Raw genomic sequence first — 13,954 nt, 5'->3', positions numbered from 1 at the left:
TTCATTCCTGCGCAAGACAGCTAATATGGATGGACTTTGGTAATCATTTGAGGCCAATGATTTGTCACTCACAAATGGATCTTCTCAGTTATGGATCTTGTCTGGGAAGGAAGAGCCAGGGCTCTAGCCTTCCCTCTTTTCCAAAGATGGGCAAGCACTTACTAGGTTTCCAACTGGGGGGGGGGGGGAGGTGCTAGGGCTCTGGCATCATCCCAGAGCCCTCGCTCCACCCTCCTGAAGCCAGACGACATGGACACACACTGTAATCTTTCACAAAATTGACTCCTCTGTGAGAACAATTTGGCACGCCCAAATGAATCTTATCAATTTTGCACCACATCAGCTCTGGCACCATGTGCAGAGAAACAGCCAGCACCGCTCTCAATCCCATGTTGCATTTAACTGAGGCATCTGCTTCTGGAAAGGAAGCTCCAGGACTCTTGACAGGCTCCTAGAACCCTTTTGTCCTTCCCAAATTCGGGCAAGCTGTGGTCCTGGTTCTGGGGTCAGCAGCGAAGCTGAGGTTGTTGGCACCCGGGGTAGACATGTTTGCACTGGGGGAGGGGAGTGGGTAGGAGAGCAACTGAACCTGGACAGCACAGTCGGATTTTGTGTGGACCAAGGGTAAATGACAAGAACACAGAGATTTGCCTTGAATTGCTGGTGTTAATAATGGAAACTGATATTGCAATGTGTGATTTTTTAAATAACTGCAATTTTGAAAATGTGCAAAATGGTCTGGTACCTGTATGCTCACCCACTGCTCAGGAGAGGTTTGAGATAACCTCCCATTTTGCAATGATCTTGAAGGGTGGAACATGTGGCGAAAAACTCAGCTAGCGTTTGGTAATACAGTGCGTCAATGCACTGAGCTTTAGTTTCACTCCGATTGGCTGCACTTACAGCTAGCCAGAGTAGAGGGTGGAGACAGCAAATTGGGAGGGGAAAAGAGAAAAGAGTTGAAAGTTTTAGTTCTGGTGTTCAGCTGGTGTTCAGCAGAGTGTATGTGCAAAATCCACTCTGAGGAAAATATCTGTAGCCAGAGAAGGAAGTCTCTGAGCTTAGTTTGAAAGACAGTGATTAGTGTCTTTGTAAAAGTATACAGACAAGCGAAAACCCTACTTGGGTCTCATTTCAGCCAGAAGGGAAGTGATCTTCTGGAAAAAAAATCATCCCAAACCAGTTGGAGGAATGTGGTGCCCCCATGGCTCTGTAATACTATAGGGGAGCCTCATGAGCCTCATTTATAGAAGGCTGGGAAACTGACAGAAAGTACCACCTTGTTTAAGAACCAAAGTATTAAGCGGTAACAACTATGCAATTAAGTTTAATGAACTGAAGTAACTGAAGATAAGATGTGGATTTACCACCTTGTTTAGGCACCCATAACATCAAGTGAATTCACCATTTTTATAGTTTACTGTTTTCTGAAAGTATTCTATCTCCTGACACATCTTTTGTTTTACCAACTTTGTTCTGTAAAATAAATTATTTTTTTCCTATTTAACTTCCCTAAGTCTCCAGGTACCAGAGTTTTCTTCTCAAAAAAAGCAAAAATTAGCCAGTAGTTAAGAGGGCTTGGTTCACCGCACATGGCTTAGTGGGCATTTGAAACCTGATCTTATTTTTCAAATCTTAAATTCAGTGCTCTACATTTCCACATCAGTTTGCTTTTTTAAAAAGCCTCATTAACATATATTTCATTTTAGTGTGAATTTATCCTAAAGCACACAATATTGTATGTAATTTTGCCTAATATATACTTTTCTGTAAAAATAAAATAAAATTCCCTAATACATTTTTGCATGTCATTTCCTACTAATATATATGCACACTTTACCATCGTATGTGTGTTGTGTGTATGTGTAATGTGCACATTACTAGGTTAGGAAATTACATTTCAAAATTTGCTTGGATTGCATATTGTTTTGTTTTCGTTTAAATAAATGTTATTAGGTTTTATAAAGAGATACAAATATCATTTTTTATCCCAACTAAAATTAAATCCAGAGAAAAATAAGGGAGAAGAGAGGGATAGAAAGAGAGAGAGAAATATAGAATTAAAAGACAGAGAAATAAGAAACTAAATAACTTCTTATTCTTCATTTGTCAGCTATTGAAAAACATTATTCAAGTCATCTGCTCCAATATAGCACACAGCACAACTACTCTCTATAAACCAACATTATCTTTAGCTTTCAAAGCCAAATGTCATTATTTCTTTTTCTTTTTCACACAAAATGTCTAAGAGAGATTTTCAATCTTTTGTAAATGTTAACAGTGACTGTTCTCTGATTCAGCACATCAATTTCATTAAGTCTAATAATTATAATACAGTGGTACCTCAGGTTACATATGCTTCAGGTTACAGACTCTGCTAACTCAGAAATAGTGCTTCAGGTTAAGAACTTTGCTTCAGGATGAGAACAGAAACCGTGTGGTGGTGGCGCGGCAGCAGCAGGAGGCCCCATTAGCTAAAGTGGTGCTTCAGGTTAAGAACAGTTTCAGGTTAAGTACGGACCTCCGGAATGAATTAAGTACTCAACCTGAGGTACCACTGTAACCATTCCTCCATTCTTGGTAACTGTGAGTTGTTCTATATTTGTGCTTATAAAAGTATTGCTGCTGTAATCATATATTGGAAAAAAATTTCATAGTCATTTTCTAACTGTATATCCATAAGTCCCAGCAGGAAGAATTCTGGTTTCAGTTGAAAGTTCATCTTCAAAATTCTCCATATCAAAATATATTTGTACAGTGGTGCCCCGCAAGACGAATGCCTCGCAAGACGAAAAACTCGCTAGACGAAAGGGTTTTTCGGTTTTGCGTTGCTTCGCTAGACGAATTTCCCTATGGGCTTGCTTCGCAAGACGGAAACGTCTTGCACTTTTTTTTTAAAGCCGCTTGAAGAGGCGCAGTTGCGACGGACCATGCTTCGCAAGACAAAAAACATCGCAAGACGAAAAGGCTCACGGAACAAATTATTTTCGTCTTGCGAGGCACCACTGTATCCATTTTTCTTCTTTTTTATATGTCCACTAAGCATGGTAAAATGTCCCTTCATGTTCTTTACATTTCCAACAAGTATTTTGGATATTTTTGCATTCTAAATAGCTTCTCAGGAGTTAAATACAGTGGTACCTTAGTTCTCAAACGCCTTGGTTCCCAAATGCCGAAAAGTGTTCCGGTTTTTGAACGTTTTTTGGAAGTTTAATGTCTGGTGCAGCTGTTGGCTATTGTTTCCAGGGTGCCTCCACCAATGAGAAGTTGTGCCTTGGTTTTCAAACATTTTGGAAGTCAAACGGACTTCCAGAACGGATTAAGTTTGGTGCTTTTGTTTTTGCTTTTTTTTTTTTTTTGAGGCTTTTTCAGTTAATTTGTTTTTGTGACTGTGTGAAACCCAGTTCAGCTACTGATTGATTGATTGATTGATTGATTGTGTGGCTGTGGAAATGGATAAAAGCCCCCCATCCGAACAATGACTATCATAAGTGCAGATAAGAAAAAATAATAATTTTAAATTTTATCATCTACAATGCTGTCTTATTTATTTTATAGTACAGTACATTGCTTATTGCTTTCATTTTATGGATCAGTGGTCTCGTTAGATAGTAAAATTCATGTTAAATTGCTGTTTTAAGGGTTGTTTTTAAAAGTCTGGAACAGATAAATCCGTTTTGCATTGCTTTCTATGGGAAAGCACGCCTTGGTTTTGGAACGCTTTGTTTTTGGAACGGACTTCCAGAACAGATTAAGTTTGAGAACCAAGGCACCACTGTAGCAACGGTACATCATTTTATTTTAAAAAATGCATATTGCTTTAGAAAGTGTGAATTAGGCATATTCACCTTTAGAAGCAAACAATCAGATTTTCCATCCTTCCTTACTGGTTGCTGCTGTGCTTTGTTGTCTTTGAAGTCAAAGACAACAATATCTATGCAAGTATCTTTGTCCCATTACTTTTTTTAAAAAAAAATTAAGTTTCTCTGTTGATGGAAAAGGATCATCATTGGCACATGCTTTCCCACAGAGCCAACATGTTTATGTAAGGAAAGAAAGAGTCGCGCTATAAGGGAAACAGATATTGAAACCCTGTTATTACTGTCTTATCACCAGTGTTATCTGCAATGTTTGGAGGCTCACACTGAGCATCCATTAGAGGACAAGAAGTGTTGACCTGCGGAGAATGGACTTGGCAGGCCAGAAAGGTCACTGATCATATTCCTTTGGGGTGACTCAGGCTGGCCAAGGAAATCCGGAATTTAGGAGCAACTGGGAAAACAAGCAAGTGGAACTGTGGATATCAAGTCTAATTTTGCACAATACAAACAGTGCTGCTCCCACCAAAGCAGAGCTCTAACCAAACTGAGAATCCAGCCCTTCAGGGAAAACTGCCTTACTTGAAAAGCTACAAATGATCTTGTGCTGCCATCAGCATCCCGAACACAAAAGACAAAGCAGAAGGGAAGGCGATGAGAGCTCTCAGAACCAAACACCAAAAAGATGCTCGGATCAAGGGAGGAAAAAATCCCAAAGCTGTTTCATCGAGAGTTTTCCTACTTCCCAGGGTCAGCCCTAGCTTTTTGGGTGGGGACTCTTAGCTACGGCACAGAGATAACATGACAAATTCTTTGCCTGGAACACTCAAGAGTCATTAGGCACATTTGGTCTGTAAAGTTTCTCTTGAGATGCCAAAACAAACAGGCCCTGCCATTGTATTGAAGTTTCCCATCACACCCTGGCCCTCCTTGCCTAGGAAGTAGGAGCTGGAACTTTCAAGCTCAGAGCAGTTCATTCCTCTCCCTCTTCTCACAAGGGCAAGGAGCAACTGTACCATGCACATAGGAGCCAACTCCTAGAGGCTAAGGGGTCTTCAGGCTTCATCCCCCCCAAATAAAGTATTTGAGGGGGCTGGGTCCCTCCAAAGTTGATGAGCATTGCCATTCAAATGTGTGCCACATCATGTTTGTGTGCCACAACATGTGATTGATGTGGGGTGGGGCTTACCCCCCCCCCCATTTATTCAAGTTGGCACCCCTGGCTGCACATGAGGAGGCCTTTGAGCAGTGGAAGTCAATGTGGTAGGGAAGGGATAGAACAAGTGTGAGCAAAGCCATCCATATCCATTTCTCATTTCTCCAGTCTTCAGTTCTCCACATTTCCACGTCAGTTTGAAACAAATTAAAAGCCCTCACAAAAATTCACCAGCATTTTAGTGTACATTTCTTCTAATGCACACATTTGTTTGCAATTTTGCTTAGTATGCTCATTTTTCACAAAGCATGCAATGCGATTTTGTATGTCATATTTCCTAATAATTTGTATTGCAGACCTTACCGCAATATATGCATTTTTCTACACATTGCTTGGCTGAAGAACTGCACTGCAAAATTTGGAAAAGTTTTGAAAATTTGGGAAATTTTGAAAGATGGCTGTGCTTAGGTTCTCATATTACTTAGGTGGGCTTGTCTTTAAACTGAATCCAATTCTTCCCTCATAACTTGCGTAGACTCTATACCATCTGGCTGCAGTGCAGAGAGAGAAAAACAAAACTGGGCTGTTTTTGTACCTGTTGAGAGACCAGGTGCATTTTACAGTCCCTAAATTACCAAAATCCCTAGCGGCAGCTATTCCACCAGTTTATCTGATCTGTCTGTCACAATTCCATCTGGCCTTTACAGTGGTACCTCGGGTTACATATGCTTCAGGTTACATACGCTTCAAGTTACAGACTCCGCTAACCCAGAAATATTACCTCAGGTTAAGAACTTTGCTTCAGGATGAGAACAGAAATCGTGCTCTGGCGGCGCAGCGGCAGCAGGAGGCCCCATTAGCTAAAGTGGTGCTTCAGGTTAAGAACAGTTTCAGGTTAAGTACGGACCACCGGAACGAATTAAGTACTTAACCCGAGGTACCACTGTATATGAATTGTAGCTTTAAATAACTTGTGTATTAAGCATTCATCCTGATTTGCACAAAGCTTACACAGAGGTTAAATTATGCCCCACTTTTACTGAGTGTGTACTGTATTCTGCTTTGTTTAAGGGTCAGTTATACAACGGTGAGCATTCATCCTGCTTCGCTTGCAGGGTGTCATTCACACATCTTTCTGTTACCAGGGTGACTGTCCCCCCGCCCCCAGATAAAAGGGGTTGTCGTGCAAGGGCTACAAAGTGCTTCACTTCACTTAAAAATGCACAAATCTAAAGTTCTGCCATGCACTTGAACTGCTCGCACAAAACTGTGACTATCTGGAAGCACCTTGACTTTGATTTTCCTTGCCTCCCTCCCAATCCCTTTCCCTTCTGTGTCATGTATTTTTAAAAAACGTATTTTAATTAAAGATTTCTTGGTTTACAACTGTATGTGCAATGTCTCCCCCCCCCCCAAGTTTCATTTTCTACAGATCAGTTTCATTTGTTGAGACATTAGTGTTACATTCGGAATACAGTGGTACCTCGGGTTAAGAACTTAATTCGTTCTTAATTGAAACTGTTCTTAACCTGAAGTACCACTTTAGTTAATGGGGCCTCCTGCTGCAGCCGCTGCACGATTTCTGTTCTCATCCTGAAGCAAAGTTCTTAACCCGAGGTACTATTTCTGGGTTAGCGGAGTCTGTAACCTGAAGAGTCTGTAACCCGGGTACCACTGTAAAAGGGGGAAAGAGGTGGAGGGGGGAATGGTGAGTGGGGTGGGGTCAGGTGGCAATGCTTCTATTCTACTTAGTGTATGTGTGGGGTTTTGTGTCAGTGTCACTTGCGCGGGTTCTCTTCACTATTCACTTGTTTCTTTGGTGGTGAGAGAGGTTGGGGTTGGCCTAGGGTGTGGTTGTTTGTTTGTGATGGCTGTGGTGAACTTAATTTTCATGTGTGAGTAGGGTGGGTGGGTGCTTATTAATCAGGTTAGCCATATTGATTCATATGCTGTTGGTGGATTCTTGTTGTTGTCTTCTTGGGCTGTGTATGTGATAAAAGGGAACCATACACGCCATATATTTGAAGTGCATTTAAAGCACATGACTGCTCCCAAAGAATCCTGGGGAACTGTAGCTTATGCATCACTAAGTGACAATTTCCAGCCCCTTTAGTCCCCCAGGATAGCACTAAAGTTCCCAGGATTCTTTGGGGGAAGTCATGTGCTTTAAATGAATACAGTGGTGCCTCGCAAGACGAAAATAATCCGTTCCGCGAGTCTCTTTGTCTAGCGGTTTTTTCATCTTGCGAAGCAACCCTATTAGCGGCTTAGCGGCTTAGTGCTATTAGCGGTTTAGCGGCTATTAAAGGCTTAGCGGCTTAGCGGCTAAAAGGCTATTAGCGGCTTAGCGGCTAAAAGGCTATTAGCGGCTTAGCGGCTTAGAAAAAGAGGGGGAAAGCGGAAAAAAATCGGAACACTCGCAAGACATTTTCGTCTTGCGAAGCAAGCCCATAGGGAAAATCGTCTTGCGAAGCGCATCGAAAAATGGAAACCCCTTTCGTATCGGGTTTTTCATCTTGCGAGGCATTCGTCTTGCGGGGCACCACTGTATTGTAAGTGTCATGAGTCCTGTGGCCCTGCCTGTTTCAGAACTGAGTCAGTAGCTGCTGCAAGATGAGGAAGAAGAGTAGGATATGGAAGGAGTAGCCCAAGAGGGATGACAGAGACCCTGTTATTTTGCCTTTAGAGGTTGGGGGCGGAGAGGCAGTCACACTGGCTCTCTGAACTCCATCTCATTGCTGAGAACCCAATACCACCTCAGCTACTGGGAACAGGCTCACACCTCTCAGAGAAACGTGAGCCTCCAGATGCATCAGACTTGCAGTAAGAAAGAGTCCCACGAGTAAACAAGCCACGTCTCGCCTTTTTAATGCCGGGAGTGTTGTGATTGTTTGTCGAGATATCTTTGAAGCTCTTGATACATTTAAGCACCTGACGAGAGACACAAAATGGCACCACCTCCCCACCAGGGAAGAAAGGGTGACATCAGGATCCGCTGCCCCTGTGAATTCTGCCACCTGAGGCGGTCACCTCACCTTCCTTAATGGGTGGGCTGGCCTTGCTCACTTCCCATCTCTGACACCTGATGCTGTTTCTGAACTCTCTAGTCATGCCTTAGGAAATCTCTGCCTATAGGCTGATCTGTAAAGTTGCAAGCTTTCTTTCTTATTCACCCTTAAGAGTCTCTGTGATAGCATTTGGGATAAGAGCCAGGACAGTAAGCCTGAGGGCATGGATTTTCTTACTGATCTGTATAAGCCTCTGAAAGCCTTTCCAGCGGCACAAAATGTGTTAAATAAATATATGTCTATGTTCTGTGCCAAAAACAGCAACATTATGAGACCTGTGTGAATCAGGCACCCACAAATAACCATACTGTTCATTTTAATGTCAATGTGGTTTTTAAACATGAATATAGTAGGCTGGGTTACAACTTAAGCTGGGTTATGTTCTTAGGATCACACCTAAAGACAAAATCACACATAGGATTCAGCTATACAGCTGCAAATACAACGTTGTAAAGTGCAATATAAAAATGTGACACTAGAGGACGACAGTGAACTATGCAAAATTCAATGTATTTTTCAAAACTTTTTAAAAGAAGGCATTTTCACAGCATTTTTAATATGTGTGTAGATTCCACCATAGACAAAGCCCATAGGGTTCAACAGTGGGTGGGATTGCCAAGGTATTTTTTTCCAGAATCCTGCCCCTTTCCGACCCCATTCCTTTTTTTAATTGTTAAGCTTAATGCACACAAGTTAAATGCACACAAGCTGTAAGAAATGAGTATGTTTATAAAGTTTAAAAAGCCAGTGTGGTGTAATAATTAGAGTGTTAGTCTAGGACCTGGGAGACCAGGATTCAAAACCCCATTTAGCCATGAAGCTCACTGGGTGACTTTGAGCCAGTTACTTTGCCTCAGCTCAACCTACCTCACAGGGTTGTTGTGAGGAAAATAATGGGGTGGCAGGAGAACCTTATATGCCACTTTGGGCTCCATGGAGGAAAGGTGGGATATAAATTAACTAAATTTCAGATATTGGGTGTCACCTTAGAAGAGGCATTCTCCCTTCATTTTCATTTCGGAGGAGGAAATGCTTTATTCTGACCATGCCTACTGCAATGGTACAAGCACCGCCCAAGTATGTTTTTCTCTCTCTTCAAAACTATTGTTTTGGTATAAAATAAGCAGTCTGAAACCCACGTAGCTGCTTCTACTGAGAAGCAAGTCCTGTTGGCGATTGAAAGAGAAAGGTTTCAGAATGAGACAGGTTTAACAGTGGTTAAGAAAGTGAAATACCTTGGGATTAATATGACAGCTAAAAATGGGAACTTATTTAAAGACAATTACGAAAAATGTTGGACGGAAGTGAAAAAATACTTGGAAATTTGGTCAAATTTGAAGCTTTCACTGCTAGGCCGTATTGCTGCGATAAAAATGAATGTATTGCCTAGAATGTTATTTTTGTTTCAAACATTGCAAATTTTGGACAAAATGGACTGTTTCAAGAAGTGGCAGAGAGATATCTCTAGATTTGTCTGGCAGGGCAAGAAGCCTAGAATAAAATTTAAAATATTAACGGATGCAAAGGAAAGAGGCGGATTTGCCCTGCCAGACCTTAAACTTTATTATGAATCAGCAGCCTTTTGCTGGTTGAAAGAATGGCGGCTTCTTGAAAACACAGACATCTTGGACTTAGAAGGCTTTAATAATGTATTTGGATGGCATGCATATTTATGGTATGACAAGGTCAAAGCACATAAAGCATTCAAAAATCACATTGTCAGGAAAGCATTGTTTAATGTCTGGATAAGATATAAGGATTTATTTGAAAATAAAACCCCAAGGTGGTTGTCACCGATGGAAGCGAAGGCTCAGAAAAAGCTCAATATGGAGGCCAAATGGCCGAAATATTGGGAAATTTTGGAACAAGAGGGAGACAAATTGAAATTGCAGAGTTTTGAAAAATTAAAAAACAAAGTGCGAGATTGGCTTCATTATTATCAAATAATGGAGGCATACAATTTGGACAAAAAAATTGGATTCCAGGTGGAAAAATCAAAATTGGAAACAGAACTGTTGGATTCCAAAACTAAGATTTTGTCAAGGATGTATATAACTTGCTGTTGAAATGGAATACTCAGGATGAAACGGTGAAATCTGCTATGATTAAATGGGCACAAGATGTTGGACATAACATTATGATGGCTGACTGGGAACAGTTATGGACCACAGGTATGAAGTTTATGGCATGTAATGCTTTAAGAGAGAATATTATGAAAATAATATACAGGTGGTACATGACACCAGTCAAGCTTGCAAAAATCTATCACTTGCCCGACAATAAATGTTGGAAATGTAAAGAAACTGAAGGTACATTCTTTCACCTTTGGTGGACGTGCCCAAGGATTAAGGCTTTCTGGGAGATGATATATAATGAAATGAAAAAGGTATTTAAATATACCTTCCTGAAGAAACCAGAGGCCTTTCTCCTGGGCATAGTCGGCCAATTGGTGTCAAAGAAGGATAGAACTTTCTTTATGTACGCCACAACAGCAGCAAGAATACTTATTGCAAAGTACTGGAAGACACAAGATTTACCCACCCTGGAAGAATGGCAGATGAAGGTGATGGACTATATGGAATTGGCAGAAATGACTGGCAGAATCCGAGACCAGGGAGAAGAGTTGGTGGAAGAAGATTGGAAAAAGTTTAAAGACTATTTACAGAAATATTGTAAAATTAATGAATGTTAGAATGATGTTGGATAGAAATTAAGTGGTTTTTAGCTGTAATACTATAAGGGAATATGAAAAATGGATTACTAATAGGTAAAAATTTAATGTTACAATATTTTAAGATTAAAGACTAGGATAAACAAAGAGGGGAAGGATTTGCTGAACTAACAAACTGAACTGGAATACAAAAAAAGGGAGGCGCGAGGAGGTCCGGGAAACAAGCTCATGAAAAATAAATAATGGAAAGATTGAGTTGTTTTTAACTGTTTTTTATTTTTTATTTTGTATTTTTCTTTCTTTTTTCTTTTTTTCATTTTGTAATATCTTGAAAATTTTAATAAATATCTTCTAAAAGAAAAAAAGAGAAGCAAGTCCTGTTGAATTTAACTGAACCTATTTCTAGGTAAGTGAAGTTAATACTCACTCACTCACCGTACCTGCAAGAAAGTCCCATTGAACACACTGAGTAGTCCCACTGAACTCTTCTGAGTAGACATGTATAGGATGCATTTCTTTAATCGGATGATAATCCCGTAAATTATGCAAATATAATCAAATTTGTATATGTTTGCTTCTTTTCTGTCATTTCTTTTACTGCTAATTGTGAGCACCAGAGAGCCTACTCTTCTTCTCCCCCAGCTTTGCCCAGTGTTGCTTTCACACTTCCCTACTTATCTCCACACTTGTGAGAGCTAGAGATTTCTTCTTTTTCTTTTTTTTTAAAGAAAACTAAGATTCTCACAGTGCTGAAATTTTCATCACAATGTAATACAGTCATGCCTCGGGTTACAGACGCTTCAGGTTGTGCGTTTTCGGGTTGTGCACTGCGCCAAAACTGGAAGTACCGGAACGGGTTACCTCCAAGTTTCAGCGCTCATGCATGCGCTAAATTGCAACCCACACGTGCGCAGACACGGCACTGCGGGTTGCGAACACTGCAGGTTACGAACGTGCCTCCCGCACAGATCACGTTTGCAACCCAAGCGTCCACTGTAACACAATATATACACTCCCCAACGTATGGGTTCCAGAGCTGAATCCTTTGATGATCCAGTTTAGTTCTTCTTCAAATCCGCCCCCCCCCCGTGCCCTGTCTGCCCCCCAGCCAGTCTTGCATATGCCATTAGTTCTCAAAGGCACTGCTTGAACTACCTTACAGAATTCACAGACTACAGGATTGCCAAAAAATTTTTGCTGACACCACTCCTCTACTTTGAACAGAATCCTGACAAACAGACATTGCATGCAACCTTTCATTGCATGGGGGAAAATAATGGGGGGAGGACTCCACCTGCTAACATTATGTGTGTTAAGCTGCTCTTAAAGGTTCAGGCCAAGACACTTACGAAATGTGGCAACCCAAGGCTAAAAATTAATACCTGACATGCTGAAATGGCGGGAACTGGAATCCAGCAACACCTGGAAGGCCACAGGTTCCGCTTGACCGTTTTAACGAGTGATGCCAGGGACTGCCTGCCAGAATGAAGCTTCACTTGTCAGGCCAGCAAAATGCTACTAGCAAAATCATAGGAAAACTGAGCTGGCAAATTTAGATACAGACAGACACCCTGCACATCTACCCTGTTGCTGCCATCAGAGCAGAGCTCTGGGGCAGAGGTCCAGGGTCCCATGAAGCTGAATGAACAAAAACACACACACCCTCCATGCAGCAGGGATGGCTTCTCACATTTTGAAGGGGACAGACATTGCCATCTAAAGAGCACCTACACCAGAGCTTTCCAACCTGTATGTCGCGACATGCTTGTGTGTCGGCTGCAGTGTGTAATGGTGTCATGCGAACGCTCCTCATGCTCCTCCCAGGAATGGAAAGGGGTTAGTTTAATCTCCGGTTTGCTAGTAAAACTGAACTATTGTGTCACGAAATGATGCACATCTAAAAAGTGTGTCACCAACATGCAAAATGTGGAAAGGTCTGCACTGCACAGTAAGGCCACTAAGCCCAGAGTCTAAAATCCCTTTGCAATAGCTAGATAAGCACCATACCATTAAAAGACATTCAAAGCACCCACAGAATCCTGGGAACTGTAGTTTAAGGGCATTGAGAATTGTAGTTCTGGGAAAGGTCAGTTCCCAGGATTCTTTTTTTGTGCGTATGGGGTGGGGGTTGAATGTGATCTGAAGGTATGGTACATACACAGCCAACATCACCACAGCATATAAACATAGAGAAACAGGGAAGCAACTACGGATGACAAATGGACTATCTTTACCCCTTCTGGCTGCCAGGCACATAGTCCCAGTCTGTCTCCACTGCTCCGATGTAATATCTTCTGGTGATGCCAATGCTCTGCTCAAAGAGGCACCACAGGATGGCGATGCAGCTGCACAAGGGCAGCCTCTGCATGGTCTAGTGTGTGTCGAAGAGACTCCAGAGGCAGAGGCAGTTCCAATTCAAGGAGAAATCTAGGAGGAGGTAGGTGATGGTTGCCTGACCTATTTAGCATGCGCCATCCTCAACGAGGAAAGTGAATGCAGGTTTGGGCGAAGCTCTAACAAGTTTTCAATATGCGACCGGATAGGGAATCATGGTCACACACACAGACTTTCAGTGTGCTGGGATGTTTGAGTGAGCAACACTGGGTGGAGAGCAACAGGATGGAGAGGGGAAAAGCCAAAGGGGGGGAAAGGTTGAGCAAAGTTTAACCTCTTATTCGCTGTCGGAACACCAGATCCAGGATTAGGTTAAGAATTGGCTCTGATAGACAAGGCCAAGACTCATCTAATGCATCTTTCTCCAACAGCAGCCAGCCCTTGTGAGTCTGCAAGGATGAACCAGCCATCCTTCTTGTTTCTTCTCCTTGCATCTGATATGCAGAAGTATACTATCACAACAGACAGTAGTTCTGCTAGCCAATAGCCATGGACAGATCTGTCCTCCACTATTTTATCTTATCCCTTTACAAACAAACAAAATCATAAGAACATTTCTCAATGTGTTCTGAAGGTTCCACATGACCCAGTCTGAAGAGCAAGCTGTGGCAGGCTGGCTAATGGGATCAAGTATGATTGGGGGTGAAGACTCTCTCAAAGGAACCTGATCTGCCATTGCCAGAGTCTGTTTGCCTATGAAATTCATTGTGTCCTCCACTGAACAATCTGGCTGACTGCTGCAACTTGCAAGTAGGTTACAGAACCTCTCTCTCAATAACTTTAATTATAAAAACTTTAAAAGGACAACATCATGTGCAAATCATATTACAATAACATGAGACATATA

The 13,954-nt window shown here is 41.7% G+C and overlaps 1 protein-coding gene across 3 annotated transcripts in view; it reads right to left on the bottom strand.

The window, feature by feature from the left end:
- Positions 1 to 13,954, bottom strand: part of F8 (coagulation factor VIII) — an 82,077-nt gene that overhangs the window by 58,899 nt on the left and 9,224 nt on the right. The window contains exon 1 of one of the 3 annotated variants that reach the window (XM_083484587.1): positions 12,948 to 13,314. The exons of the other annotated variants lie outside the window; for them this stretch is intronic. Within the exon in view, the coding sequence (XP_083340713.1) occupies positions 12,948 to 13,081 (134 nt within the window). The 5' untranslated portion in view covers positions 13,082 to 13,314. Of the gene's footprint in view, positions 1 to 12,947; positions 13,315 to 13,954 lie in introns of those variants that run through there. 3 annotated transcript variants of the gene reach the window in all.

Source organism: Podarcis liolepis (assembly GCF_965112155.1).
Source record: "Podarcis liolepis genome assembly, chromosome: Z".
In the NCBI taxonomy this organism is placed as follows: domain Eukaryota; kingdom Metazoa; phylum Chordata; class Lepidosauria; order Squamata; family Lacertidae; genus Podarcis; species Podarcis liolepis.
The sequence above is the reverse complement of the archived record's forward strand: the minus strand, read 5'-3'. Positions and strand labels throughout refer to the sequence as shown.